General features: G+C 64.1%; 1 protein-coding gene across 8 annotated transcripts in view; it reads right to left on the reverse strand.

Moving 5' to 3' along the window:
• Positions 1–821: 821 nt before the first annotated feature.
• KDM4B (lysine demethylase 4B) overlaps positions 822–25,877 on the reverse strand; it is a 134,417-nt gene continuing 109,361 nt past the window's right edge. For 4 of the 8 annotated variants that reach the window (XM_078057161.1, XM_078057173.1, XM_078057177.1 and 1 more), the window contains 13 exons: positions 24,670–24,771; positions 23,982–24,181; positions 16,733–17,184; positions 16,360–16,480; positions 14,210–14,388; positions 11,815–12,037; positions 9,857–9,933; positions 9,533–9,588; positions 9,203–9,311; positions 4,885–5,313; positions 4,491–4,610; positions 3,885–3,977; positions 822–2,827 (listed from right to left, as the gene is read on the reverse strand). In XM_078057161.1, coding sequence (XP_077913287.1) covers positions 2,651–2,827; positions 3,885–3,977; positions 4,491–4,610; positions 4,885–5,313; positions 9,203–9,311; positions 9,533–9,588; positions 9,857–9,933; positions 11,815–12,037; positions 14,210–14,388; positions 16,360–16,480; positions 16,733–17,184; positions 23,982–24,181; positions 24,670–24,771 — 2,338 coding nt within the window. In that variant the 3' untranslated portion in view covers positions 822–2,650. The remainder of the gene's footprint in view (positions 2,828–3,884; positions 3,978–4,490; positions 4,611–4,884; positions 5,314–9,202; positions 9,312–9,532; positions 9,589–9,856; positions 9,934–11,814; positions 12,038–14,209; positions 14,389–16,359; positions 16,481–16,732; positions 17,185–23,981; positions 24,182–24,669; positions 24,772–25,877) is intronic. The other 4 variants (XM_078057164.1, XM_078057163.1, XM_078057194.1 and 1 more) reach the window with 4 other exon arrangements.

Raw genomic sequence — 25,877 nt, forward strand, 5'->3', positions numbered from 1 at the left:
GGGGTCCCTAAGGCCCTGCATGACACGTCCTCATCCCCTCCCTGTCCTCCCCCCCTCTCTCTCCCTCCCCCACTCTGCTCCAGCCACACAGGCCTCCTGGCTCTTCCTCCAACACGCCAGGCCTGGTCCTGCCCCAGGGCCTTTGCACGGACCATGCCTGCTGACACTCCATCATCTCCTTCAAGACTCCCTGTGTGAACACAACACCTTTCTCCCCGTTCTGCTCTTCCTACCTCACCTGATGAGCCATACTTACTGGCTGCCTCTCCCAGTCCTGTTGGCTCCACGAGGGCAGGGATCAGACCGGCCTCACTGGTGCCACACGCCCAGGACTTGCGGGATGAGTGGCACATTCATGAGGGGAGGGGGCCCCGTCTCATCCCAGGCCTGGGAGACCCCGTGGTCTGGCATGCTCCTTGGCTCTGACGCACTGGAACCGGGTGGTCAAGAGGGCAGGGGGAGGGTCGCCACTGGCCCCAGACAAGCAAGGGGTCAAAGAGAGTTGTCTTTCAGAGGGGACCTGATGCCCCAGCCACCGCTGCCCCCAGCCTGCCTGTGAGTGGAGCCCGACAGCCTCCGGGGAGGGGTCTGCGGGGACACAAGCCGCGACAGCCGTGGGCTGGGGAAGAACTGCCTCCATCAGGAGGCCGGGAGCAGGAGCCGAGGGGCCAGGCCGCATTCCCACCCTGCCGCGCCCTGGGGAGGCCTCCCCTCGGCTCTGTCTGGGAGCAGGCAGCCCGCCCCCCACCCCCCTGCGGGGAGACCGCCCTCCCGCCTCCCAGCGCCCACCCAGAAATGAAGACACCACCACGACAGCGAGCTGTAATTCGCAGTGCTCACGAGCCTTTAATTCATTATGAACCTAGAGGCAGGGGAAATTAGGCAAAAATACAGCGCATCCTTAATCTCGGGTGGGAGAAAAATCAGGGTGGGTGGGTTTTGTTTTTCGTTTTTGTACATAGACACGGATATACCTTTGTGGGGAGATGGGCTTTTCCCCTCTGTTGAGCCGCGGCCTGTCTGCACGTCAGTCACCCTCGACCCAGAAAGACCCCCCGGGTCTGGCCCCCACCCCCCTGACCCAGAGGGCCAGCCCGCTTTTTGTTCTCTTTACAATATAAATAGCATTTTCAAACTACATATGAACACAGTGCCGCATCGGGCGGAGCTGCTGCATGCAGAGGGGAACCCCCACATCCCCGCTGGCTCCCCTCCGGGCCTCCCGCCCCCGCCCTGCTCCAGGGCACCTGCCCCCCGCCCCCCATCAAGCAAATGAAAGGTTCTCGGCTCATTTACATTCTTTCCGTTCTCCTTATAATAGTTCTTTCTGGCCTGGTAGCCATCAGAACGCTTTTTTTTAATTTTTAATTTTTTTTTACACAAGCAAAATTATGCTGTCGGGCCCAGGGCAGGACAGCGGGGGGCGGGGTTCCCAAGCCCCTCGCAGGCACGCTCTCATAAATCCGACGCCCAGCTCTCAGGAGGCGGGACTGGTTCTCTCTTGCTGTCCCCCAGACACACAAATCCACGCTTCCCAAACGGGACACAGGGGTCCAAGGCGGGCGTCCCTGCGCACGTGGGGCACCTGGGTGGCCAGAGCCCGGGGACACAGGCCTCGCCCACACAGGGAAACGGCCGGACTCAGGCCACCTGGGAGGCCTGTGTGGCCCTGCGTCGCCCCTCCCCAGACGGCCACAGGCAGCCAGCCACGCACCCGCTGGGAGGGCCACGGGAGGCCCGGGCGGTGCTGGGGACACTCCGTGGGCACCAAGCCCTTTTGCAAGCACTGGAGGCCGCAGCCGTGCAGTGGTTCTCACGAGGGGAGGAAGCAAAAGATGGAGCAAACCAGAAGAGAGAGTGTTTATTTTGTGAAGGCGTGCGCGGACCAGAGGGGGGCTCCTGGACCCCCAAAGGGTGCGGCCGGCCTCCTCCCGTCGGCGCAGAGAGCCACGGGGCTGGCACTGGCCAAGGAGACGGTACCAGCCGCCCAGGCCTTCGCCAAGTCTGGGGGAGGAGGACGGGCCTCGACACACGTCCCGACCCTGCCCGGCCTCCCAGGCACCTCCCTGCCGCTCGCCGAGACCAGCGAGGTTTTAAAACGACAAACAAACAAACAAAAAACGAGATGCTTTTATCTCCCTCGGCGTATCTCGGTTCTGAGAAAAAGAACATTTTTGTTTTGTTTCATTGTTAAAGCCACAAATCTAGAAAACAACTTTGGGGATTTTTTTTCCTGGTCTCTGTTTTCCTTTTTTTCTCGTGTGTGTTTTTTTTAAACAATAGGTATTTATAGAAAGAGCCTCACAAAGGTGATGTATGTACACAAGTCACAATCTCAAAGGCTGCTCAGGAAGCAGGCAATGCAGTAGCACCTTTTCGAGAAGAAGAGCTGACATGGTTTACGAATCTGAGTCGTGGGGGTGGCGCGAGTCCCCGGCCGGCCCCCCCAGAGCCCGCGTGGCCCTGCTCCCTGAGTCCGGGCCGCGGACCGGCGTCCTGCTCGCTCCTGTCGCCGCAGAGCGGGGCGGCCGCGCGTGGAGGTAGCCTCTCGGGGCCGGGGGAGGCGAGGACAGGATTCACAGCAAGCAAACGCCAGGGCCCGCCGCCGCCTGCCTTGCTGGGCCGAGGGGTCGCCGGGCGGCCGGCTGTCCTAGAAGGGGCCCCCGGGCCGGCACTGCGCCTGCAGGAGGCTCTCCATGAACGCTAGGTAGTCCGGGTTCCGCCCTGAGTCCTCGGGGGCGCGCGGGGTGCCCACCCGCGGGCGCTTGGCGGCCTTCACCTCCTCCCCCGAGAAGGTGTTCTCCTGAGGTGCCCCCGTGCTGAGCGACTGCGGAGACCAGACAGCACGGGTTAGCGCGGCAGCGGGCGGCTGCGGACCCCTGGGCTGCGTCCCCGCAGATCCACCTGTCCAAGCCCTACGCCCCAGGTGCCGGTATCAGAGGTGGGGGCCCCGGGAATGGGGTCAGTGCCCTTTAATCACAAGGACCCCACGGAGCTCTCCCTCTCCCTCCAGCCACGAGGGGACCCCAGAAGGAGGCGTCCGTGAACCGGAAGCCGCGGTCCCCCGCCATCCACTCTGCCCACACCTTGACCTCAGAGGTGCAGCCTCCAGGCCCGACAGACTGACCGGGGGGCTCCGCTCGGGCACCCGGTGGGGCACACGCCCACCCCGCTGGGGCCGAGGGCCCTGCGCCACGGTCCCTCATCCAGTGACCTTCTGAGAGTGACACCGGTCGCCAGGGGTGGCTGCTCAGCACTCCTGCCTCTGCGTGAGCCCCAGTCCTGCGTGTGAGCCTCCCAGCAGGCAGGGCCCGGGGACAGGGGGCGGCCCGAGCCTCGTCTGTCCGGCCCGATGGCGGCTAGGAGGAGCAGCCCAGCCTGGCCGCGTCTGGCAAGCCCCGTCCTTCCCCGCGGGAGCCTCCGGCCTGAGGTCAGCGGGGCGACCCGCACCGGCTCGCACTTTGAGCTCGTTCACCGACCACCACAGCCGCCTGCACCTCAGAACCTTGCCTTTGGATTAAACACGAGAGAAAGACAACCGCAGAAGGCCCGGGAAAAAAGGCCAGTCACCGTCCCTCAACCCTGGGACTCACTGTTCCCTTTGAAAAGGGACGATTTCTGTTGGTGCCGCCAGCGTCGGAGATCGGATTGTGTTCAGGCGGCCGCCGTGGAGCACAGTGGCCGGGGGCCGGGCTCCTGCGGGTCTGCCTCCTCCTGGCGGGGCTGTCACCAGCCCTGCAACCCGTCCTTCCCGCCACTGACCAGGTTCCCTCCCGGGAGCAGGACAGAGGGGAGGCCGAGGCCTTTCGGACGGGCCGCTTCCCTGAGGACCACAAAGGGCTTCTGGGGGCAGCGCCCCCACCTGGCTCTGCCACACCACTTACCAGCCGCGACCGGACCCTCTTGGGGAGCTCCTCGTCCAGGGTGAAGATGTCCCCACGCTTCACCATCAGCTGAGACCCGTCCTCAAATTCCACCTGCAAAGGGATGCAGTTCTCAGGGGTGGCCTCCCGCCGAGGGGCACCGCTGTGGGGCGTCCCCACTCAAGGAAGGGCAGTGAGAGGAAAAGGGGTGTAGGGATGTGATATAGAGAAATATGGGTGCCGGCGAACACGAGAGAAAGCAGAACAGCTGAGGATGAGCAGCCACCGACTTTGGCGGCTGGAATGTGGGTGATTTTCCTCCAAGATTTCAGGCTACTAAGTGATTTCTCTTCCACACTCATGGGAAGAAACTCACAACCATTCAGATTAAATAAAATATCAGGGCACTGAACTGTACACTTAAAAATGCTCAGCACAGTAAACTTTACGTTACGTATGTTGTTTCCCACACACGCAAGTGGGAAGACAGGTCTATGAGAAAAACAGCGGACAACTGAGGCCCCTTCCAGCTTAAAGGCGTAACAAGCCCTGACCGTTTACGTGGGGCAGACAGGAGCTGCCCACGGCCCCCCGGCCCGGCCCCCCCCAGGGCAGGCGCCCGCTCACCTGGTACACGTGGCTCGTCACAGAGGAGATGAACCTGGCCTTGTAGAGGCTGCCATCCGCCCACCGCAGCTCCACAAACTCCCCCTCGGGCGGGGGTCCGAGCCGGACACAGTCCCGACTCTGCAGGGGAAGAAGGCGGCGGGAGGTGAGACCCCGGCGCCCCTGGCCTCGGTGGGGCACCTGCGCCTCCCCACGCCTCGGCCGGCCCGCTCAGCCGTGCTTCGTGCTGGGTGCTGGCGGCGTGTGGGCACGGGGCGGGGGGGCCCCGGCTGCAGAATCGTCTAGAACCGACTGCTCTCTGCTCTGTGTCTGCAGAACCGGGCGGCGCCTCCCCTGCAGGGGGCCTCGGGCAGCCCCCCCGGCCACCTCCCCGCGCCCGCCCCGCGCCGCTCACGGTAATGCTCTCCGGGTACAGGTTGTCGCTGTAGGACCCGTCGTCGAAGTTCACTTCGTAGAAGGTCTGCGTGCTGGTGCCGATGACCCGGCACCGGTAGTAGAGGCCGTTGCGGTTCTTGGTGATGACCATCTGGCCCAAGGACACGGCCCTCAGGAACTGGACCTGCGGGCGGCGGGCACAGGGCCGCGTGAGCGCGCAGGCGGCGGCGGCGGGGCGGGCGGGGGCGGGCGGGGCACTCACGCTGTGGCCCCCTGACTTGTGCTTGAAGCAGGTGATAGACACAACGTAGGGCCAGTCGTCCGGCTCCATGAGGACCCCGGCGGCGTGGGCGCAAGTCACGTGGAAGGACGTGGAGCAGTGCTCACAGGAGCACTGGATGCAGGCTCCCGACACCTTCTTCATCCGTTTCCGGCAGTACACGCACTTCTGGGGGGACACAGACGAACCAGGGCTGGGAGGTCTCCCCGGAAAGGCCCTCGAGACCTGGGGCTGCAAGGCAGCGGCCCCCGCAGCTGTGGGGGGAGGCACCGGGGGCAAAGCCCGCAGAGCTCCGTGTGGCCGGGGCTCTCGACCTTGGTGGAGAGCCCCCCAAACCCAGCCAGCGGCTTCCCCCAGGAGCACTTCTGGATTCTTCTCCACACACCCTCTCTGCAGGGCTGCCTGGGACAGTCACTGAAGAGCCAGCCACGGGAATGTCCCCAAGCTGCGAGCAGGAGCGAGGCGCCACATGCGCTGACCCGGGGATGGACCCAGAGCCCACGACGCTCAGGGAGGGAACCAGACAGAGAAGGCCACATGGGGTGTGAGTCCACATGGGTGACACGTCCACGGACAGGAAGGGGGCTCGTAGGTACCAGGGTCTGGAAGGGGAGGGGATGTGACAGCTGATGGGGGGGGCTTCTTTTTGGGGAGATGGAATGTTCTGGAACTAGATAATGGTGACGGTTACCCAACTCTGGGAATGTACTAAAAGCTACTAAAATTGGGAATTCTACCTTCATTTTGAATATAAGGCCCTGTGGGGTTGCCTCCTCCACGAAGCTGCTCCCCACTGCACCCCCCACCCTGGTCCGCGCTGTGGGACAGCCCTACCCCCCACGTGCCGTCACCCTGAGCATTTACTAAGCGGGCCTTCATCGCTCTGTAAACCACGTTCAAAAGCCAGATACGCAGCGCAGCCAAGGGCGCCGCGGGAACGCACCCAACGCCGATCGATGGCAATGAGATCTCATTATTAAACTGTCAATACCTAATCCCCACCAGCCTGCGGGGACAGGCGCGGACACCACAGGCGGGAGCGGCATTAACCCTCCAGTGCGCGCCGACGGGAAGGCGCAGGGAGGCAGGGAGCAGCCCCAGCGCAGGGAGCGGAGGTCCCGCCACCAAGCCAGTGGGGCGCCGAGCAGTCCTGCTGCACCGGCCACAGCCGAGCTAGAGCCAGGCCGACCCCACGGTGCAGACCCAGGGGAACCCGACGGCTACGCCTGACAGCACAAAACATTTCAGCCCGTGGGTGGCGACCCCTCATTCTGAGCTTCCCCATCAGTTAGAATGTGGGCCGGGCCCCCGCCGTGCCATCTCTCAGGAGCCCCTGGTGCTGGGCATCTGGGTCTCCCTTAGAGGCTGCAGAAGGGGGTGCAGGGGGGAGGCAGACATTAGTGGAGAGCAGCGGTCTGGGGGAGCCAGGGGCCACGGGTGGGGGTGACGCTGGCCGGGGAGGCTGCTCCCACCTGCAGACACCCGCCCCCCACCACACATACACACACCAGATCCCATGTCCTCAGCCTGCCCCTCACGCCCACCCACCAACCTGCTTTGGCAAATGCCTGCCCTCCCCCCTCGTACTGACTGAGGTGAGCCCCTCCACCTCGAAGCAGGGCCAACAAGAGGGCAGAACTGATTCCAAGCGCCTGCCCCCAGCCAGCCGTGCCTCTACTGCCCCCCACAAACTGATCTTTCCCACTCGGGAGTCCCCACCAGACCTCGAAGTTCTTCCGGGGATCATCCCAGCCTGGTGACAGGGGGGAGCATGGGCACAATCTGGGCTCGGCCACGGCACGGACAGGACCGCCCCCGCTAGCCAGGACGCCTGCAGCGCCCAGGGCCAGAGGCCAGGTAGTCATGGGGACAGACGGACGGATGACCAGGAGTGACCATCCCTGAGCCTGTGGCCAGCATGTGGCTCTGGAAGGTGGGCGGGCGGCTGGGCAAGCAGGAGTTAACTGCTGGCTTCCTTGCGAGGCTCCATTAGGCAGTACAAGTGAGCCTCGTGTAGAAGGATTTTTAATTCATCGTTACAAGTGCTGGTAATGAAGAGGCTGCAAGCTGGAAATGTCAGATGATCCATAAAGCGTCTGGGAGGGAGCATCTATCACAGGCACCACGCGCCGCGCCATCACTCCACCTGAATCATGAAGCCTTTTACGCCCGCGTTCCTGGAGGAGTCACCTGCAGGCCGCCGGCCTCTTCCTAACCACCTGTCCACACTGGGCAGGGCTGGTGCCGGCCGCCCCACACCCCCGGGCCAAGGCCCCCCGCCCCTCCCACACGGGCTCCTCCAGCTGGCCACTCAGCCCTGCCAGGGGGCCCCACACCTGTGGGCCCTGAGCACCGCATCCCCACAGGACTCCCCGAAAGGCCCACTGGCCAAAGCCCTCTCTGCCTCCGGCCCGCCCGGAGCCTGGAGGAACAGCACCCCTGGAATGCCCCGGCAGCCGGGAAACCAAGAAGCTGGGAAAAGCAGCCAGATGCTGTCAGGTGCCACGAGAGAGCCCGGCAGAGTCCCCCATGCGTTTCCACGGCAAAGCAGTGGTGAGGTCACGGCAAGGAGGGGCCTGAGAGCGGGAGCTGGTGCTCAGATGGCCCAGCTGGCGCCGGACGGCCGGGCCCAGTTACCATTGGCCACGCAGGAGGCCACGAGCGGCCCACCGTACAGACGGGAAGGCCGAGGTACACGGAGGCCAAGGGAGCTGTCCAAAGTCACGTGGCCGGCCGGCGGCTTGCTCACAGTCACACTCTGCCCACTCGGCCTGCTGTCCCCGAGGCTCCCCCAGGGTGACCATCATTGGTGAGAGGAGGAGGCGGGAGCCCCTCAAGGCCACACTCCACCCGAGGCCTTGCAGAGGGAAGCGCCGTGTGCATCCAGAGGGGCCAGCTACGGAATTCCTACAACTCAGCAGCAGCAACCCCAATTTAAAAATTAGCAAAGAACCTAAGCAGATATTTTTCTAAGAAGACATATAGATAGGTGGCCAAGAGGCACACGGAAAGATGCTCACCGTCCCTCATCGTCAGGGAAATACAAGCCAGAACCACAACGAGATACCGCCTCACGCCTGTCAGAATGGCTAAAATCAACCACACCAAAACCAGCAAATGTTGGCGAGGATGCGGAGAAAGGGGAACCTTTATGCACTGTTGGTGGGAATGCAAGCTGGAGCAGCCACTCTGCGAACAGGACGGAGGTGCCTCAGAAAGTCAGAGAAACCACCACCAGGGGCGCCTGGCTGGCTCAGTTGGTACAACATGCAACTCTTGGTCTCAGGGTTGTGCGTTCGAGCCCTGAGTGGGGTATAGAGATTACTTAAAAAAAAAAGTTAAAAAATATAGAACCACCATGTGATCCAGGAATTCCACCATAGGGTGCTGACCCAAGGAAATGAAAACAGCACCTCAGGGAGGCATGTGCCGTCCCGTGTTCACGGCAACATTGTCTACAGCGGCCAAGACACAGGAACAGCCACGTGTCCACCAGCGGAGGAACGGAGAGAGATGTGGCGTGTCCACACAGTGGATTACTACTCGGCCACAGAAAGAAGCAAATCCTGCCATCGGCAACCACACAGCCGGGCCCGGACGATGTTATGCACAGCAAGAGGGACGGGCCCAGAAGGACACGTTCCGCGTGACCCCACTCAGAGTCAACTCCAGGACGCAGAGAGCAGGAGGGTGGCTGCGGGGGCGGGGGCGCGCGGTTCAGGGCGTGTAACGCTCAGTCACGCACCACGAGCAAGCGCGCGCTCTGCCGGCCGCACGACGGGGTGCCGTAGTCAGCAATGCTGCCGGGGCACCGGAAGGCTCGTCAGAGTGCGGGGCTCACGGTAATCAGACAAGCCCGGGGCAGAGCGAGGGCAGCCTCCCCCACGCGGGAACGCACGAGCTGCACGCTGCACTCTGCCTCTGCACAGAGACCCCGGAAGCCACGGACCTGCCGCACCTCCGAAAAGAGATCGGTTTGGCCAAACTGGAATCAGTGGCATCTGGCGACCGGGCAGCCACCCTGCACCCCCCGGGGGCACGACGCCGGGGCACCTACCAGCTTCCACCGCTGCTCGGGGATGGCGCTGATGTCCACGGGGTGGCGCTCCATCACGTTCAGGAAGCGCACTTCGGGGACGGCGATGGCACAGATCACATGGATCCACCTGGTGGGGGGGCGGGGGGCAGGCTGGGGTCAGGACTCACAGGTGCACCCCACCCTGGGGTCATCTTGTAGCTGCTGTTCCCCCCCCGCCCCCGCCAGTGCTGCCAGCCGGTTGGGGCTTACAGGACCTTAAGGGATGTTCTGGGCCAGCAGCTCCTCCTGGTCCCCCCACATGCCTCAAGGCCCGAGGCCACACACCCAGGAGGAGCCCCCGCCACCCACCTCCGGTCGGTCGTCATCTGCAGGGCTCCTCCCCGGAGGTTGCAGAGACAGCACTCCTGCGGGAACCAGATAACCACAAGGTGAGGGGGTTTCTGCCCTGGGACCTGCTCCGGCCTCTGCCCGCAGCGCTTACATTTCAAACTAGCGGCCATGGAAGGGACTGGCCGGGGCCGGGGGTGGGTGGGGGGGTGCATCGGGCTCCACCCCCTTGCTGCCGAGGTTGAAGAAACTGAGACCGGGGGAGGGGAGGGGAGGTAGCCAGCCCAGGTCACCCCAGGTCCCAGGCCCAGCTCCTCCCCAGGCCCAGCTGCAGGGGTGAGTTACCGCAGTCCAGGCATGGGCCGTGCACCGGGAACACGTCCAGCCCTCGTTGACCAGCTCGGGGCGGATGCCGTAGCAACCTGCAAGACGGGGGGGGGGGGGGGGGGGGGGGCAGCTGAGACGAGGCGGCCTCTGTCGCCAGACCGCATGCAGAGCCGATGGGGCCTCCTGGAATTCGGAGGCAGCATTTAGGGCAATTGCTCTCCCCGTTCTCTCTCCCTGAATCCAGGCCACTGCGCACAGCGGGAACGGTCTGGAAATGGCTCGTTTGAAACGCAAGTAGGGGGAAGGAGAGCAGGGCCCCCTGCTGGGGCTGCTCGGCCCAGGCAGCCCTTGCTATCTCCATTCCAGTCTCGTCTAGTCAAGGAGGCCCTGCCCAGGCTCTGCAGGCCAGGGAGGCTGGCAAGTCAGGAAAGCAGCCCCGCAGCTGTGCACGCCTCGAAGCGGGCCTCGTGGATGCTGCAGCTCAGACGGCAGGGCTGAGCCAGCTGGGCCCTGTGTTCAGGCAGAACCACTACTTAGGAAACCAGAAATTGGAGGCTCTGGGTGATGAAGGTTTGCTTAGGACCTTGGTCCTGGTTTAGAAATGGGGAGAGGGCGTGGAGGAGGGGAGCAGAGGGTCAAGAGCCCGTGCCCTGGGGTCATCATCCAGCAGCACCCTCGGCCGGCTGGGGTACTGTCACCTGGCCAACGGGCTCTGCTGCCTGGAGTGGGCAGCGGCCAGCGCCAGTGGGCCCCAGGGGGAACACAGGGAGACAGCAGGGCAGCAGAGGTGGTCTTCTGCTGTGTCCCCACAGAGGCCCTGAGGCACAGCAAAGCGTGCGAGAGCCGGAGCCCGGCCCCCTGCTCTGAGCCCTGGGGGGACGTAGCCAAGCTCCAGGCCTAGTGGGGGCCTGACTCCTGGAGGAAGAGTGGGCTCCACCTCTCTCCAGTGCCCGGTGTCAAGGACAATGCTGAGCCTCTGCCCCACCCCCACCCCCCGCCCCCCGGGCTCGTTCCCGCCTGTGCAGCCCGACTCAGTCCCCTCCAGAGGGTGGGCTCAGCCTGGGCCTGCACTGCCGTCCCCCGGGGGCCTGCCCGCCCAGGAGCACGCCTCACACCTGGGCCCAGCAAGGCAGAGCAAACGGGCTCCTAGCCAGGGGACAAGATGAGCTCCGGGCAGGCCTCTGCAGGGGCTGGATAGAGACCTACGGCTGCCTCCCTCTGCTAGGCAGCCCATGGGGCTGAACAGCTCCAGAAAGCTTCCTTCCCATCCTGGAGGCTCAAGCTTGCATCTGCTGCCCCTCATGCCTGAGAAAGGGGCAGACATCCATTTTCTTGTCTCAGGCTCAGTCGGGCCCTCAGGCTTTGGGAGAGGGTGGTCGCCAGTGGCAGAGAGAGATCGGATCCCCTGGACCACTCTAGAATCTCAGCTTTACCCTCTGACTCCTGCCCCAAAGCGTGCAGTTTAAAAGTGTCACAGCGGGGGCGCCTGGGTGGCTCAGTCGTTAAGTGTCTGCCTTCGGCTCAGGTCATGATCCTGGGGTCCTGGGATCGAGCCCCGCATCGGGCTCCCTGCTCCGCGGGAAGCCTGCCTCTCCCTCTCCCACTCCCCCTGCTTGTGTTCCTGCTCTCACTGTGTCTCTCTCTGTCAAATAAATGGACAAAACCTTAAAAAAAATAAATAAATAAAAGTGTCACAGCACATTCAAATGAGGTGATGGGCGCCTCGTTTCTTCCTGCTGCTGCCCAGAGGGGAGGACAGGCCTCAGTGGCACCGTCAGAATAGGCCAGGGGGAAGGTCACCCCGTGATACCAGGTCCTGTGACAGCCCCCAGACAGCAGCGCAGAGGGAAGGGGCTTGCTGGCTCCGCAGACCCAAGGGTGGCCAGCCAGGGAGGGTGAAGCAGGGGGCCACCCAGGGGGGGCCACGGAGCCCACAGCTGCGCGGCCCCGGCCGCCGGCGCGGACCCCACACTCACTGGCGTGCACCTGCAGACAGCACTTCGCACAGGCAATCAGCAGGCTGGTCCCGTCGTCCCCAATGTAGGAATTGGCGGGGAGGGGCTCCGTGTTCTCACCACTGGAGGTGAAGCACATCTCGGGGATCAGCGGCCGTGTCTTCTGGCCACTTTTGGAAGGAGGAGCAGCCGAGGGACCCTCCCCGAGGGAGGCCTGGGGAGCCTCCTTCTCGGTCTGCAGGGACTGCAGGAGGAGGGGGCTGCCTTCAGTGGGGAGTCCGACATGGGGCAGGCGGGACACCCGACATGGCCAAAGCAGGCCAGGCACCGTGGCTGTCCTTGACTCTGCCCTCTACCGCCCCAAATACCCCCTTGGCCTGCTCCTCACTCTTCCCTGCAGTTGCCCCATCCCACCCTCCCAGCCCTCAACCCCGACCCAAGAGCCCTCAAGAGATCCTCCTCAAACACAGCCAGACCCTGTCCCGCCCCCACCGAAAACCCTCCCACTTAGGGTCACATTGGCAGAGACACTGTCCTGCTGCCCTCATGCCCCTCGATCGCTCTGCTCCAACCACACCAGCCTCCCCGCTCGGCCTCCAACACCCCAGGAGCCAGGCACCATCCCGCCCCGGGGCCTTTGCCTGTGCCGTTCCCACTGCCAGGAACACCCGGATGTCTGCTCATGCGTGCTCTAGAGCCCAGCCCGCCCACGAGACCAGGGGCCCCCAGCCCTTCACCCCTGGTCTGTGTGTTCTTGTGATCCTGACCATGACCTGACACTGTTTTATCTGTGAACGTACACAGAGTTTTCCCTACCTCTGACACATGTCCCATAAAGGCCGTACCCCAGTCCTTGCTGAGCCCCCCAGATCCCATCACGTGAACAGATCATGATGAAATCGTCCTGCCCATGGCACCCAGGTCCCACACCCTCCAGGCCTGTCTCAGGACACCCACAGAGGAGTGGTAGGAGGACTCTGCACTCCCCTGACCCGGGAGGGACGAGCTCTGGCGGAGGCACCCTGCCCGCCACCTCGGGTTAAGGGACCGGCTGGTTCCCAAACAGGCAGAATGTCCAGGCGCGACGTTGACCACCCTCATGGGACAAGCGAGGCCTGGTCCCTGACTCCGAGGGCTCTGACAGCAGAAGCCCACCGGAGCTGTGGGCACAATGAAACTTAGCCACTGGACTCAAGGAGATTCGCATCTCAGGCCGGTGGTCCCAGCACCCTGACTCCCAGCAGCACTAAAGAGGGCCACGCCTGGAGAAGCCGTGTGTTCTGTCCTGTTTGTCTGCGAACATCTGCATGGAGACGGTGCTCCAGGCAGCGCGAAGCAGCAGTGCCCTTAACACGAGCATGCTGCCCTCGCCTCGGGGCACAGACCTCGGGGCGGCTCAGCTAAGTGGGCACTAGGCTAGGAGCCTGGAGATTGAGCCCTGTCCTCCAGGGACTCACAGTCCAGGGGCTGATAAACATAGACAGCAGGAGAAGAGCAGAGGTCGGGGGGAGAGCCTGGGGGGCGGGGTGCCCGGGGACAGCAGGTCCAGGAAGGCTTCATGGAAGAGAAGGCAGCTCAGCAGACTCAAAGAATGAATAAAAATCTGTCTGGTAGGGCAGGGGGCTGGGTAGGTGGGTGGTTGGGACCCTGGGGGTCAGCACAGAGCACGCTGTCACTGTGTGCGTGGTGGGGGGCAGATATCACGGCAGAGGAAGGCTTCGGGGGCAAACTGCGAGTCCGGGGCCCGTGGTGAGCCTGGTGGAGTTTCCAGCCAGGGAGCACATGACCGGCGTGGCCTCCTGAACATGTGCCCGGGCCTCAGTCAGGCACCGACAGGAAGGGCTCCTGCCAGGGCAGGTGAGGAAGAAGGAGCTAGAAGGCAGGTCAGGGTGACAGCACGAGGGGGAGGGGCGACAGGGTTAAGGGGGCAGGACCCGGTGGCTGACAGCATGAGACAGAGGCCGGGGAGAGGCCAGGTCCCCAACTTGGGAAACGGGACAGAGCGGGACCCAGCTCGGAACAAGTGCCTGGCTCGGCAGAGGCCACTTGGGGGCTCCTCACGGGGTCCGTCCTGCTGGGTGAGGCAGGGCGCTTGCCCTGGACCCAGTCCGCCCCTTGGCTCTCAGGTCCAGGATAAGTCCCTCTCTGGTAAAACTCAGATACCAGGCTCTCTCTGGTCTCCCTACAGCCCTTCCAAGGGAGCCTTCGGCTTCATGTGCCCCCCAGTGCCCAGGGCTTCCCCCGCACCCGTTGCCCTGCAGCTATCCGGTGCCCCCCCAGGTCTCCTGTCAGGCCAAGCTCGGCACCGACCCCACGGCGGCTCCTCCAGCAAACGGCTTCTTGGTCTCCACCGCCCTCCCCGGGGCTCCGTCAGGCGGGGCGAACAGGTGCCCCCGCCCCCCGCCCCCGCGCTCACCTGGCTGTAAGGGTAGAAGAGGGTGCAGATGGCACAGTAGGGCTCGGTCAGGGCGGCCGCCGCGTTGAACTTCCTCTCGGCCTGGAAACTGGCAGCCTTGTTCTTCCACTGCAGGGAGAGCAAAGACCTCAAGGCCTCGGGGTCACTCATGTCCTCCTCCCCGGAGAAAGGGAAGGCTTCTAGAGGAAAACAGGAGGGCGGGAGGGGACGGAGAGAAACCTAGGCATGGCTGGAGGCCCAGAGGAACCTTCCTTCCCACCCACCCCACCCCTGTGGGCCCGTTACTGCTGCGAGCATCCGTGGTGACAGGTCCCCGAGCTCAACAGAGCCCAGGGAGGAAGACGGCTGGGAGTGGAGGAGCGGTGTCACTCCAACACACTCGGGGACTTAGTGTCACGACCAAGACGGAGGCCACAAACAGACGTGCCCCCACCTCGCCTGTCACCTGCTGCGGCTGGCCTCTGCTGGCCTCACGTACCGGCCAGCCACAGCCCAGCCCCCCGAAGTCCCACTGCTGTGTTTCCTGAGGACACGGGGCTGAGCTTCGGTGCCCCGCAGGAGGCTACCCCAAGAAGCGGGGTTCTCATTCCTGAGGCCACAACCCTCACAGCCGCTGGGCCAGCAAGGCATGGTGGGAAGAGAAAGCAGACAGGAGCCTGGAGTCCTGGGCGTGGGACCTGGGACTCCCGAGAGGGAGGAGGAGGTCAGCGCAGACCCCCAGGGCTGGGCCTGACTCGAGGGCCAAGACTGCTCTGCCTGAGGAGGCCCCACGCAGGCCCAGGCCCCCTGCAGGTGACAAGAGCTGCGGGCCTGCCTTCTGTCACCAAAGATCCCAGGACACATGCTGGGCTCTGGGCCCCCAGTGGTCTCACAGCAAAGAGCTGCGGCTTCACCCAAGGGGCCCGTGCAGTGGGGGTGGGGGAGGCCTTGGAGGCCCCTTCTGGAAATGATGCAACAGCCTTTAGCTGCCTGCAGGGCTCCGGCTGTGTCTGGCCCTCCAGTGAGCTCCCCCTGCTCTTGGGGGCTCTGGCCTTACGATCCCAGGCGCCCCCAGAACCCCTCCTCGCCCTAGCGCTCAAATCTAATTCGGAACGAAAGTAGATACCCAGATGCTCTGCAAACTCCGTGGGCATCTTACGCGAAAGACTGATGCTGGCTTAGCTGGATTTCTGCAAGAGCCCGCGCTGCCGGCTCTCAGCGGCATCCCGGCCCCAGCTCCACATCGCGTTTGTTCCACCCTCCCCGCGGCCACCAAGGGCCACCAGGAAGAGCCCTGCCAAGCGGGCGGCCCAGCCACAGGTCAGGTCACGAGGCCTGGGTAGCAGCTGCCGCATACGGGCACCGGGGTCGCAGAGCCAGGACAGGTCCGCGGGGTAGTCCTCGGGCCCGCCCAGCCCTGCGAGCCTCTAGCTCTGAGTCCCCTCTCAAGCCCCGATGCGGGGGTGCGGCCGGCACACGGGGCACGGGCATGCCCTTCGGCTCACTCGCTCGCTGGCCCGCTCTGTAAATGTTCCGGAAGCCTACTCTGCACCAGGCATCCCAGCAGATCCCGAGCCCGCGAGAGGAGAAGGCACAGTCCTCGCCTGCCTGGGGGCAGCTAGGGATGCGGACGCACCGGGGCCACGGGAGCGGGGCGAGGGGGCAGCCAGCCCAGGCCTGGGGGCGGGGGCTTCCGGCAGGGACAGAAGAGGTTCTCGCAGAGCACAAGAGCCGCTGTGGGGTAGGTACCACAGGGACAAACAGCCCCCCGGGCGATAACCCGGGCTTGGCACCACATGGCACGCCTTCCAGGCACAGGCTTCGTGCACCTTCCCGGGAGGACGCCTCACAGGACTGGCAGCCCCCGTTTTCCAGATAGGGAAACTGAGGCACACAAAGGTAAATGGCACCCGTGGTCTTGGGCTGTGGTTTGAGCCCCCGTGACCTGCAGCCTGCCCCTCACAGGCCATGGTGTATGTTTTAGGCCCTGGGACCAGCTCTGGCAAAGCAAGCACCCCAAGGTGGGAAGTGGAGCGAATGAGGGTGGGGGCCACGCCTTGGGTGGCTCTACGGGGCTGCTGGGGCCTGGCTGAGGGGAGCACTGCAGGCTGAGCAGGGGCCGCTGGGGCTGACGCTCCGCATGGGGGAGGGGGTCTGAGCAGGGGCCTCACCCTCGTCACTCGAGGCCTCCTGCTTGACCACGGTCAGCGGGGAGCGGGTGGGCGGCTTGCCCAGGGGGTGACGCCGGCTCTTCTTGATCTCCATCTTCAGTTTGGAGAACGTGGGTGGCGCCTGAAAGCAGAACGGGGAGTGTGTGCGGAGGGCATGGTTTGGAGGCGCAGCAGAGCCTGGCCCCTCGGGGCAGAGCGGACGGCCTGTGTCCCCGGTCGTGGGTGCGAGGGCGCCTGGAAGGGGATGGCCGGGAGCTACTGGGTTTTTCCTGTGGTGAGCCGCGGGGGCTGTTTCAGACGAGCAGGGCTGGGGCGGGAGCACGGGGCAGCGGGACCCCCAGGCCCCAGGGCCCTCCGCCGGCAGCTCCCCTACCTGTACCTCGCTGGCTCCGCTCTCCTCCTCGGGACCCGTCAGCTCCATGGGGGCCGCCTGTTCCTTCCAGGTGGGGCCCCTCTGGGCAAAGTGCTCAAAGGCCTGCTGGCAGGACACGCGGCCCTTGTCACACCCCGTGCCGGGCCGTGGCACCACATACAGCATGGGGATGATGGGGCGCGGCTTCACCTCTGGCTCCTCGCCAGGTGCCTCGGGGGGCACGACGTTGAGAGGTGGCAGTGGGGGGTTCTCTTCAGCTGGCGCGGGGCCCGGGGCCAGTGCCGGGGGCTCCAGCGGGGGCGGCAGTCTGGGCGCCTCCTCGGCAGGGAACTGGGTGGGTGGGGGTGGCGGCAGCTGGGGCAAGAGGGGGTGGTGGGGATGCGGAGGACCATAGCCCTTCTTCTTCCTGTCGCTCTTGGCCTTGGCCGGCCGCAGCTTGCCCCTCCCGTCTTCTGTGGGCAAAGAGGAAAGACAGGTCAGAGCAGAGGCCAGCAGCCATGCACTCTCCCACGAGCCCCTGCACCAAGGCAGGAAGTGACCTTCCCTCCGCAAAACACGTGCTTCCAGCAAGTTCAAACTGCTGGCAGCCTGAAACCATCATGCCCGAGCCTTGGGGTTGCCCCTGGTCCCTGTCCCCCTGGTTCTGCCAGGTGCTCCAAGGGCCTTCTGGAAGTAGTAGTGAGAAAGCAGCTGGGAGGAGCTGCTTTGTGGTTCTGGGCTCCTGACTGGGGGGCGGGGGCCGCTCCAAGTGTCCTTCCTGGGGAGTGGGGTGGACGGAAGATGGTATCCGGGTTCTGTAAGTTACCACGGTTCAAGTGTGCAGCCTGACCATTTTTAAAGAGTGAAACCTCAACCAGCAAACCATGAGAAGTGGTCACTTGAGCAGAACACAAGAGTCAGACAGGCCTGGAGGACCACCGCGGAGGGCCGATGCTGGGGGACTCCTGACAGGTGACAGGTGACAGGGCAGGGAGGGAGGGAGGCGAGGCATGTCTGCAGTGGCATCTTAACTGGGGGCCGGGACATCAGATAAAAGTGAATGGGGGGGGCGCCTGGGAGGCTCAGTCGTTAAGCGTCTGCCTTCAGCTCAGGTCATGATCCCAGGGTCCTGGGATCGAGCCCCGCATCGGGCTCCCTGCTCAGCAGGAAGCCTGCTTCTCCCTCTCCCACTCCCCCTGCTTGTGTTCCCGCTCTCGCTGTGTCTCTCTCTGTCAAATAAATAAATAAAATCTTTAATTAAAAAAAAAAAAGTGACCAGGGGTATGTTTGGCAGCACCTCAGTCCCCAGCAATGCCCAGGTCCTAGCTCCAGACCTGTGAACGTGGAGCCTGACCCGGCAGCAGAGAACTGCAGACGGGGTTAAGGATCTCGGCATGATAGATGACCCGATGGGCGCAGTGTACTAACAGGGGTCCTTAGAAGCCAGGGATCTTTCCCAGCTGCGGTCAGAGGGAGGTTCACTGTGGCACTGCTGGCTTTGACAATGGAGGAAGGGCCGCGAGCCAAGGATGCGCTGCCCCCAGAAACTGGAAAAGGCGGGAACACAGTCTCCCCAGGAGCTTCCGGTCGGGGCCAGCCCTGCCCACAGCTGGGAGACCCACGTGAGGCTGCGGACCTCCCAGAGTCAGAGCGTAAGTGTGAGTCTGTGGTCACGGTCACAGCAACCACAGGGAACTCCAGAGGTGGTGGCCTTCGTGAGGCCCGCTGTGCTCAGGGCCAGGCATGCACAACCTCAGGGACCCCTGCCCTCAGGGACAACCAGCCTGGTGGCCTGCTGGGGCGCACAGCCCACAGCACAGTGGGCCTGGAACCCTCGGGCCCGGTCTGCCGCACTGGAGAATGGGCACACTAGCTCAGGCCCTCGTCTGTACGTCCCAGCTTCCCAGGGGCAAGAAATCACAGAAGGAGTGATGGCGGTGACCATCTGGTCTGCCCAGGGCCGAGGGCTTCCTGGTGAACCCGGGATGAGTTGGTCAGCCTGCCGAGGCTCCGGGCCAGGCCCCTGGCCCTCCCCACCTCTCCCCACTGCTCCCCATGTGCAGTGCTGCAGCCCTGCCCTGTCTGCTGGGACAGCCCAGGCTGTCCTGTCCTCCTGTCTTCGGCCACCACACATCCCGTGTTTCTCAAGAGGCTCCACCGGTCCTAAGTAGGAGGGGGTGCCTGCCCCAGCCTGGCTCACGCCCCAGGTCCTGAACATCGCAGGGGCCCGTGCTGTTCCGCTTAGAGGGGCCCTGACTGCTCCCTAGGCCCCCCTCCTGCCTGCACCTTAGAAACAGTAATCTGGCTGAGATGAAACCATTTCTCCCCTATAAATGCTGGGCTTGGATGACCCCCTGCAATGGAAGGTAGCCTGTGGAGGTGGGAGAGGCGTGTGCACGTGTGTGTGTGTGCGTGTGGCAGGGGATGTGGAGGTCGGGAAGAGACGTTGGAGGGAGAGGCGTGGGGGTGCTGGGGGAGAGACAGAGCAGGGAGAGATCTGGGGGAGCCATCACATGGGGGGTGGAGACATGGTGGCTGAGGGGGGACGTGGAGGGGGGGACGTGGAGGGGAGAGTCGGGGCTGGAGGGTGAGATGGGGGCAGGGATGGCACAGGGCCCCAGGACATCAGGCCCCACAGGCGAGTGGCAAGGCGGGTCGGTGGTTCTACTAATTTACAGAAAGGGCAAAGAGGCTGTCCTATTCGTGTAAAAGGCACTTTCCAATAAACAGCTTTGTTCTCTAAGGAAACCCGATCCTTCCGCCCTGACAGGGCCGACCTCTCGAATGGAAACCAAGCTGCGCTCTCCCTGCCTGAGGACGGGGGGACCTACTTACTGTTTACTCTGAAGAGGCTCTGCTGTTAAAAAGCAACATGCCCGGCCTCTTCCCACGGCCTAGACTCTGGGAAACCACGGAGGACACACCCAGAGGACCGTTTTAGGGGACAAACCAGCGGCAGGGAAGGACACCCGGGTGCTCGGGGCTCTGTCCTCGCCGCGGGAACCACCACAGGCCCAGGGTAGGGGTCTCACCCTTGGGACCCTGTCAAGCCCCACCCCTGCCTGGGCCTGAGGAAACTTTGAAATGGCGCAGGCGACAGTCACACGGACAGGGCTGAGGGTCCCAGCCAGGGGTCTCCCCAGCAGGTGAGCCTCTCCCTCCCCCGGAGAATGGCAGGGACCACCCCCCACACTCAAGCTGAGGCTCCTCCAGCACTTTTTCTGAGGGGTGGGGTGAGTCACAGCCAAGCCCCCACCCCCACCCCAGCCTTAGATGTGAAGGGCCTGCCTGGCTGGGGAGCACACCTCTATGGCCCCAAAGTTCACCAACGGGAGCGCACCAGAGCGCCTGGCAGGTCCAGGCCCCTGAGCTCAGTGTCTGCGGGGATGCTGCTCATGGAAGGAGGCCTGGGGAACCAGCAGGGTGGTGCCCCAAGTTGCTGCCCGCTTTAGGGACCTCCCCCCACCCCCACCTGGGAGAGCTGGTCCTGGTCCCCAGAGTCCAGGCCACTCCCACCGATGCCACACTCTTCCCCTGCAGAGCCTGAGGCAGGGCACGCCTGTGGCTGAGGCCTGGCTGGACTGTGCTGGGGACGTGTGTCCCGTGTGACCGGACACACGTCCAAGCATAACGCACAGCCCCTCATACACTCAGGCCCGGCCTCCACCCCCTGCTGGGTGTAGCCGCCCGAACACCCATCACACACGGTCAGGCCACTCCTGACCCCCGCGGCTCCATCACTGCGCACTGCCCCTGAGCCCCGGGGCTGGGCCAAGCTCCTTGAGGCCCTGAGAGGTGACGGCCCAGGGTCTAGAGCCAGTCGGAACCTCAGGGTGGGGTCCCTTGCCGCACACTCGACCTGGGAGGGACGACAGACGGCACAGTGGTAGAATCAACGCTCCTGGGTCCCGGCGCTGCCCCCACTTTGAGAAGGGACCGCGGCCGTAGCGAGCCATGGGGGGCGGGGGGGATGAGCTCCCGTGAGACGGCTGTGACCCTCCAGAAGGAGGGAGCCCCTGCTGACCCAGCAAACCAGGGCGGACACGGGCTGCCTTTCTCCCTTCGGCTCCGGACCCCCGAGGTCAGGGGTGGGTGTGGGAGGAGGCTGCTGGTCCAGGTGCCCCAGGGCAAGGGCTCTTCCCGGACAGCCTGGCCGCGAGAGCGGGGTGGGGGACCCCAGCAACCAGCCCTGGCCCCTCGCAGCCCTGAGGAGGCTTCCTCCTGGGGAACGGTCAGTCCCCGCCCCGTCCCATGCAGAGCCCCAGGCGCCTCCACGCCTGCCCACCACCTCGCTCAGCATGCTGTGCGGAAGTGACGGCGTTCACTGTTGTCGCTGTGCAAACCCAAAACAAAATGCCTACTGCTCGCGTACAACATGATCCTCAGCACTTAGAGCTTTTAGGGATATTAAGTGGGTGTTAAAGGAAGCCTAGAAAGCACTTTAAAATCTTCCACTCGTTCCCCGGACATGAATTTGCCATCGCCCCTGACTGTGAGCACTTGTTTATTCAACGGCTTGAGGATGGCTCACGGGACGCTTCTGCCCGTGGCATGGGGCTGTGGCCGCCACATCCGGCAGCCCAGAGGGACCGCTTCCTAAGGAGGCCACGCAGCCCCGATCCCCCTTCCTCCAGCTCTGGCGTGGAGCAGGGACGGTGTGTCTGGAATGGGGGAGTGTGCTGGCCCTGAGCAGACACCGTCCCGCCCTTCCTGGGATCCATGTGCCCCAAGAAGCTGATGGGGTCCCAGGGTGAGACTGGGGAAGAGGACAGGGCGGGGCTGCAGATGCTGGGAAGGAGGCGTCTGCTGTGCACGGCCCCTTCCGGGCGGCCTGACTTCGGTCTGCAGCTTGCGAGGGTTACTCTCAGGGGACACGGAGCCCCCCTGCTTCCATCTCAGAAAAGGAAAACGGGAGAAGAGCCTGAGGCTCACTAGGAAAGGGGCCTCGACGGGCCAGCTCTCGCTGGGAATACCGAGACTCGGGGAGACCAGGCCCCCGGCGCCCCCAGGATGGGACTGGGCACAGACGGCCAAGAGCTGGTGACGGCCCACACAGTGGGCGGTGGGGTGGGTGGGAGGCGGTTGTCTTTAAAGAGTCAGCAGATCTGGGTAAAGATCCATTAAAATTAAGTGAACAGAAGAGAGCCATCATTCCTTAGCTAAGCAGCTGGGTGAGCGGGGTCGGCGGGCGCTGGTGCGTGACCACAAGTGTATCTGTCCTCCGGGCTGTCCCCCGGCCAGCCTCAGGCCAGTCTGCTCAGGAGGGAGCAGAGATGCCACTGGGCTGCGAGGTCTCCTTCCGACGCTCCCCAGGAGGGCCCCACTGAAACCCTCGTCTCTCCTGACCACCCGACCCGCTCAGCCGAGGAGTCCCTGCGGGCTCCCAGCTGGGCCTCAGTGAGCCATTCCTACTCAAGCAAAGAGCCTCATCAAGCTGGAACCAAGTTCCCTACCACCAACCCCCACGGGCGGCTTGTCCCTCAGCCAGCCTGACCCCATGCCCTGGCACCAGGGACGATGTCTCTCGTTTGACCCAGGCCCGGAGGACGGGTCACTCACTGCCCCAGCCCTCACCAGCCCCGCCGGCGACGGCCTGCGGAGTCTCCCAACTCCTTGGGCCAGAGCCCCAAATGGGCCACATGGCACACTCCTCCCTTACTCTCCCTGTGGCTGCATGGCCTCCAGGTTCAGATGCAAACACCTGATGAGACACCAGGCTCTGGACCCCAAAGCCCAGCTCAGAGAAATCATGATTTACCCAACACAGCCCAGGCTCTGGCCACGGGACCCATGTGACGGGCTGTGTTTGGTCACACCCACTTCTTAGGTCCCAGGGCACACACGACGGGAGTGCAGGGCCTAGAGGCCCACTGCTTGGGAACACCTACGTGCCCCGCACCCCCACCCCCACCGGGAGCCACCTGGGGTGGCCGGGTGGGGGAGGGCGCTGTGTTTCCTCCACTGATTTCAGCCCTGCTTTCTCCCTGTGCTCCGCAAATTCCCGTTGTGAAGTCCTAACCCTGGAACTCGGACTTCTGGCCTCCAGAGCGGTGAAGCTGCGAAGTCCTGCCGCGGAAGCCCGCAGTTCGGGGGCTTCGTTAGAGCTGCCTCTGCGGACCCGAGCACCCCCTAAACTGCACCATCCAGCTGGGCGTGTGTTCTGAACTTGAAACAAATGGTGTGTGCCCTGTGACATCCGAGGCTACGTCTGAGAGTCACCACCCGCCCCAGGACAAAGAGCGGTGGCCCCCATTTCTGCCACCCGCATGGCCAAGGGCCCTTGCTCCCGTCCTTCCTGCTTGCCGACGGCCAGTCTCATGTCTGGTCGGGCAGGCTGGCCTCTGCTGACCCCTCTCCTTTGGACCCCTCGCCCTCCATCTGTACTGGCAGGGGCTGCGTGAACCAGCACAGCACTGGAAGGAAACCGTGTCTTCCCATCAGGAAGCTCCCCAACACACGTCGCTGCGTTTATATAAAGGCAATTCTTCCTTTTCAAAATGTCTCTAATTTCTTCAGTAAAGATCTTTCGTTTTCTGTTGGGTTTACTCCAAGGTGCTTTACTTTTTGGTAGCATTTATTACAAGTGGCATCTTCTTAAAAACGCTGCTTGCAGGGAGCCCCACAGCTGCTCCCTGACGGGAGCCTTACCACCAGCCCGTGGGCACGTGGGGGTGCTGCGGCCTGTCTGCTGAGCAGCACCTCATCCGGGCCTCACACTGCGCCCCGGGGCAGAGAGTCCCCTGGGTGTCACATCACCTTCGTCGGCAGCCACGGGGGGCATCCCAGCGGTGTACAGGCACAAGGCAAGCAGGGCCATGCTGGGCTCACATGTCCCAACAACCAGCCACCAGGACGGAGACGGAGGACCCAGGCGGGACCTTCTGGGGACCTCTGCAAGGTGCGGCTGCCAGGATGATCTGCCATCCAGCCCAGTCCGGCGTCCCCTCGCCCCTGGGGAGCACCTGCCGTGTGCACACAGGGGAGCAGCTGAAGGTGTCAACGAGGACAATGACAAAGCGGCAGCACCACAAACCGTCGGCACGGGGCGCCTTTCCAGCTCGCACAGTTCCCTATGCCAGCACTCCGAGGCCCCGTACGGGGTCAGGGCATGTTTCTGAGACCCCTCCCCACCGCACCCCCGTAATGCCAGTCAGCCGGGTAAGGAAGCAACTGGATCGGACTCCCAAGAGCGGGGACCCTGTGGCCACGGTGACCGCTGGCTCCTCCCGGCAGCTGGGGGTCAGGAAGGAGACCCCCAGGCCTGACTGACCTTCCGTGGCCTCAGCCTCCCGACCCTGCGGTGGCGCTGGCTGCGGCTCCTCCTCCTCCTCCTCGGCGTCCGCCTCCTGCGAGGCCTCCTCCTTCAGGCCACCAGGCTCCTCCAGGAGGGTGGCCCCGGTGGCCCCCTCCCCTGGCGACTTGGGGTCTTCCGGTTTGGGCTTCTTAGGCTGGCTCCTTTTCCGGTGGGACCTGGAGAGGAACGGTCATCAGACAGGACGTCAAGTGACTGGGAGAAGTCCCATCTGTGTGCCCCACCACCCAGCTGGCAGAACAGAGCCCCGGAGGGTGCCCCAAAGTCACAGGGCCCAGGGCCAGCGCGGCTGGCTTGGGGGTTGGGGACGCGGAGGGGGGACAGGCCCGGGGGCCACTGGGGCAAAGCGGGTGCTGATGACCAGGAGGTGGGATGGTGGGGGACGCTGGCTCGGGGGCAGGGAGGTGGAGGGGGGACAGGCATGGGGGCCACGTGGGGCAGAGCGGGTGCTGATGACCAGGAGGTGGGATGATGGGGGGGCGCTGGCTCGGTGACAGGGAGGTGGAGGGGGGCTGCGTGGGGCAGAGCGGGTGCCGATGGCCGGGAGGTGGGATGGTGGGGGGTGCTGGCTCGGAGCCGCTGTGTGGGGGGGCGGAGGCGGGGGGGCGGGTGGAGATGCCTGCACACAGGGACAAGGTGGACTTACGGCGGCCCCGGCCTCCTGGTCTGCTCTTTCTTCCTTTCTAGACTGGCCTTCCTGTCCTCCTCAGTCTTTCTCCAGTGTCTGTTTTCTTTCAGACTAATTTGTCTAGAATGTAAACGTCAGGGAGTTTTTCTCTAGTACTTCTGCTGACTCCCCGGACACCTCGTCTAAGGGCCTGGCCTTGGGCACCTGCCCGAACCCGTGCTCCGTGTCCCTTACTCGCCGGTTGCTGGGGTAGAGCCCAGCCTCGCTCAGGGCTGTGACCATCTGCGGGTGGCCCTCGGCTTTCAGCCCCAAGTGAGAAGTCACCTGAGGCTCAGCGATGGCTTCTCAGGGCAAACCAGAGAGAATCGGTTAAAAAGGAAGGAAGGAACACAACCAGGCTGGATGGAACTGTAGATCAGCGGCCCGGGCCTCCCTGTTCAGCCCTGGGAACTTTCCAAAGAGGGGACAGAGGCTGGGATGTGGAGAAGCCTGCTTGGGGCAAGTCACCAGCACCCTCCAGGGGTCAGGGTGACCCCCTGTGGGGCCTCGGGCTCAAGCCTCAGAATCCACTAGCCTTTCTTCTCCCTGAGGGTCAGCAATGCCGAGAGAGGCGCTGGCTATGGCTTCCCTCCCTCCAGGGGCTCTCTGTGTGGCCCCAGTGAGGTCAGTTTGGACACGGAGACCCTATGAGGGTCCCCGTGGCAGCCGCACCTCCAAGGACCAAGAGGTCACCAAACAAAGCAGGGCCTTGTGACTGGGGCTGGGTGGGGGGCCCGGGGAGGCCTTGAGGGCTCCCAATGCCAGGACCCCCATCTCCCACCAGGGGGTGCCCACGACAGCCCTGCTGTCCCAGGACGCAGGGACCTGAGAGCTGCCTCACCACCTTCCCCATGCCTGCCCCTGCCGGCTCCTGGGGGGCCTCTCCTAACTGTCCCCTAACGCTAACTGCTGCCGGTCCTTCTCACTGCTCAGCTGCCTCGCTTGAGGGCCCCTGGCTTGCCGCTGCTCATCTCTCCTGAGCCCGGGCAAGGCCAGGCTGACAAGCCCCGGGTGATGCTTGCACATGAGCCACTCCAATGACCAAAGGCGGAAAGCAGGGAGCATTCCGGGGGAGGGAGTGTCATGGGCAGAGGCATGGCGTCACACACATCATGGCGTGCACTGCAGGGGGTGCGGGGGGGGGCAGGAGAACGCGCAGGCAAGGAGCCAGGCAGGAGGGGGCACGG

Source organism: Halichoerus grypus, chromosome 1 (assembly GCF_964656455.1).
Source record: "Halichoerus grypus chromosome 1, mHalGry1.hap1.1, whole genome shotgun sequence".
Lineage (NCBI taxonomy): Eukaryota > Metazoa > Chordata > Mammalia > Carnivora > Phocidae > Halichoerus > Halichoerus grypus.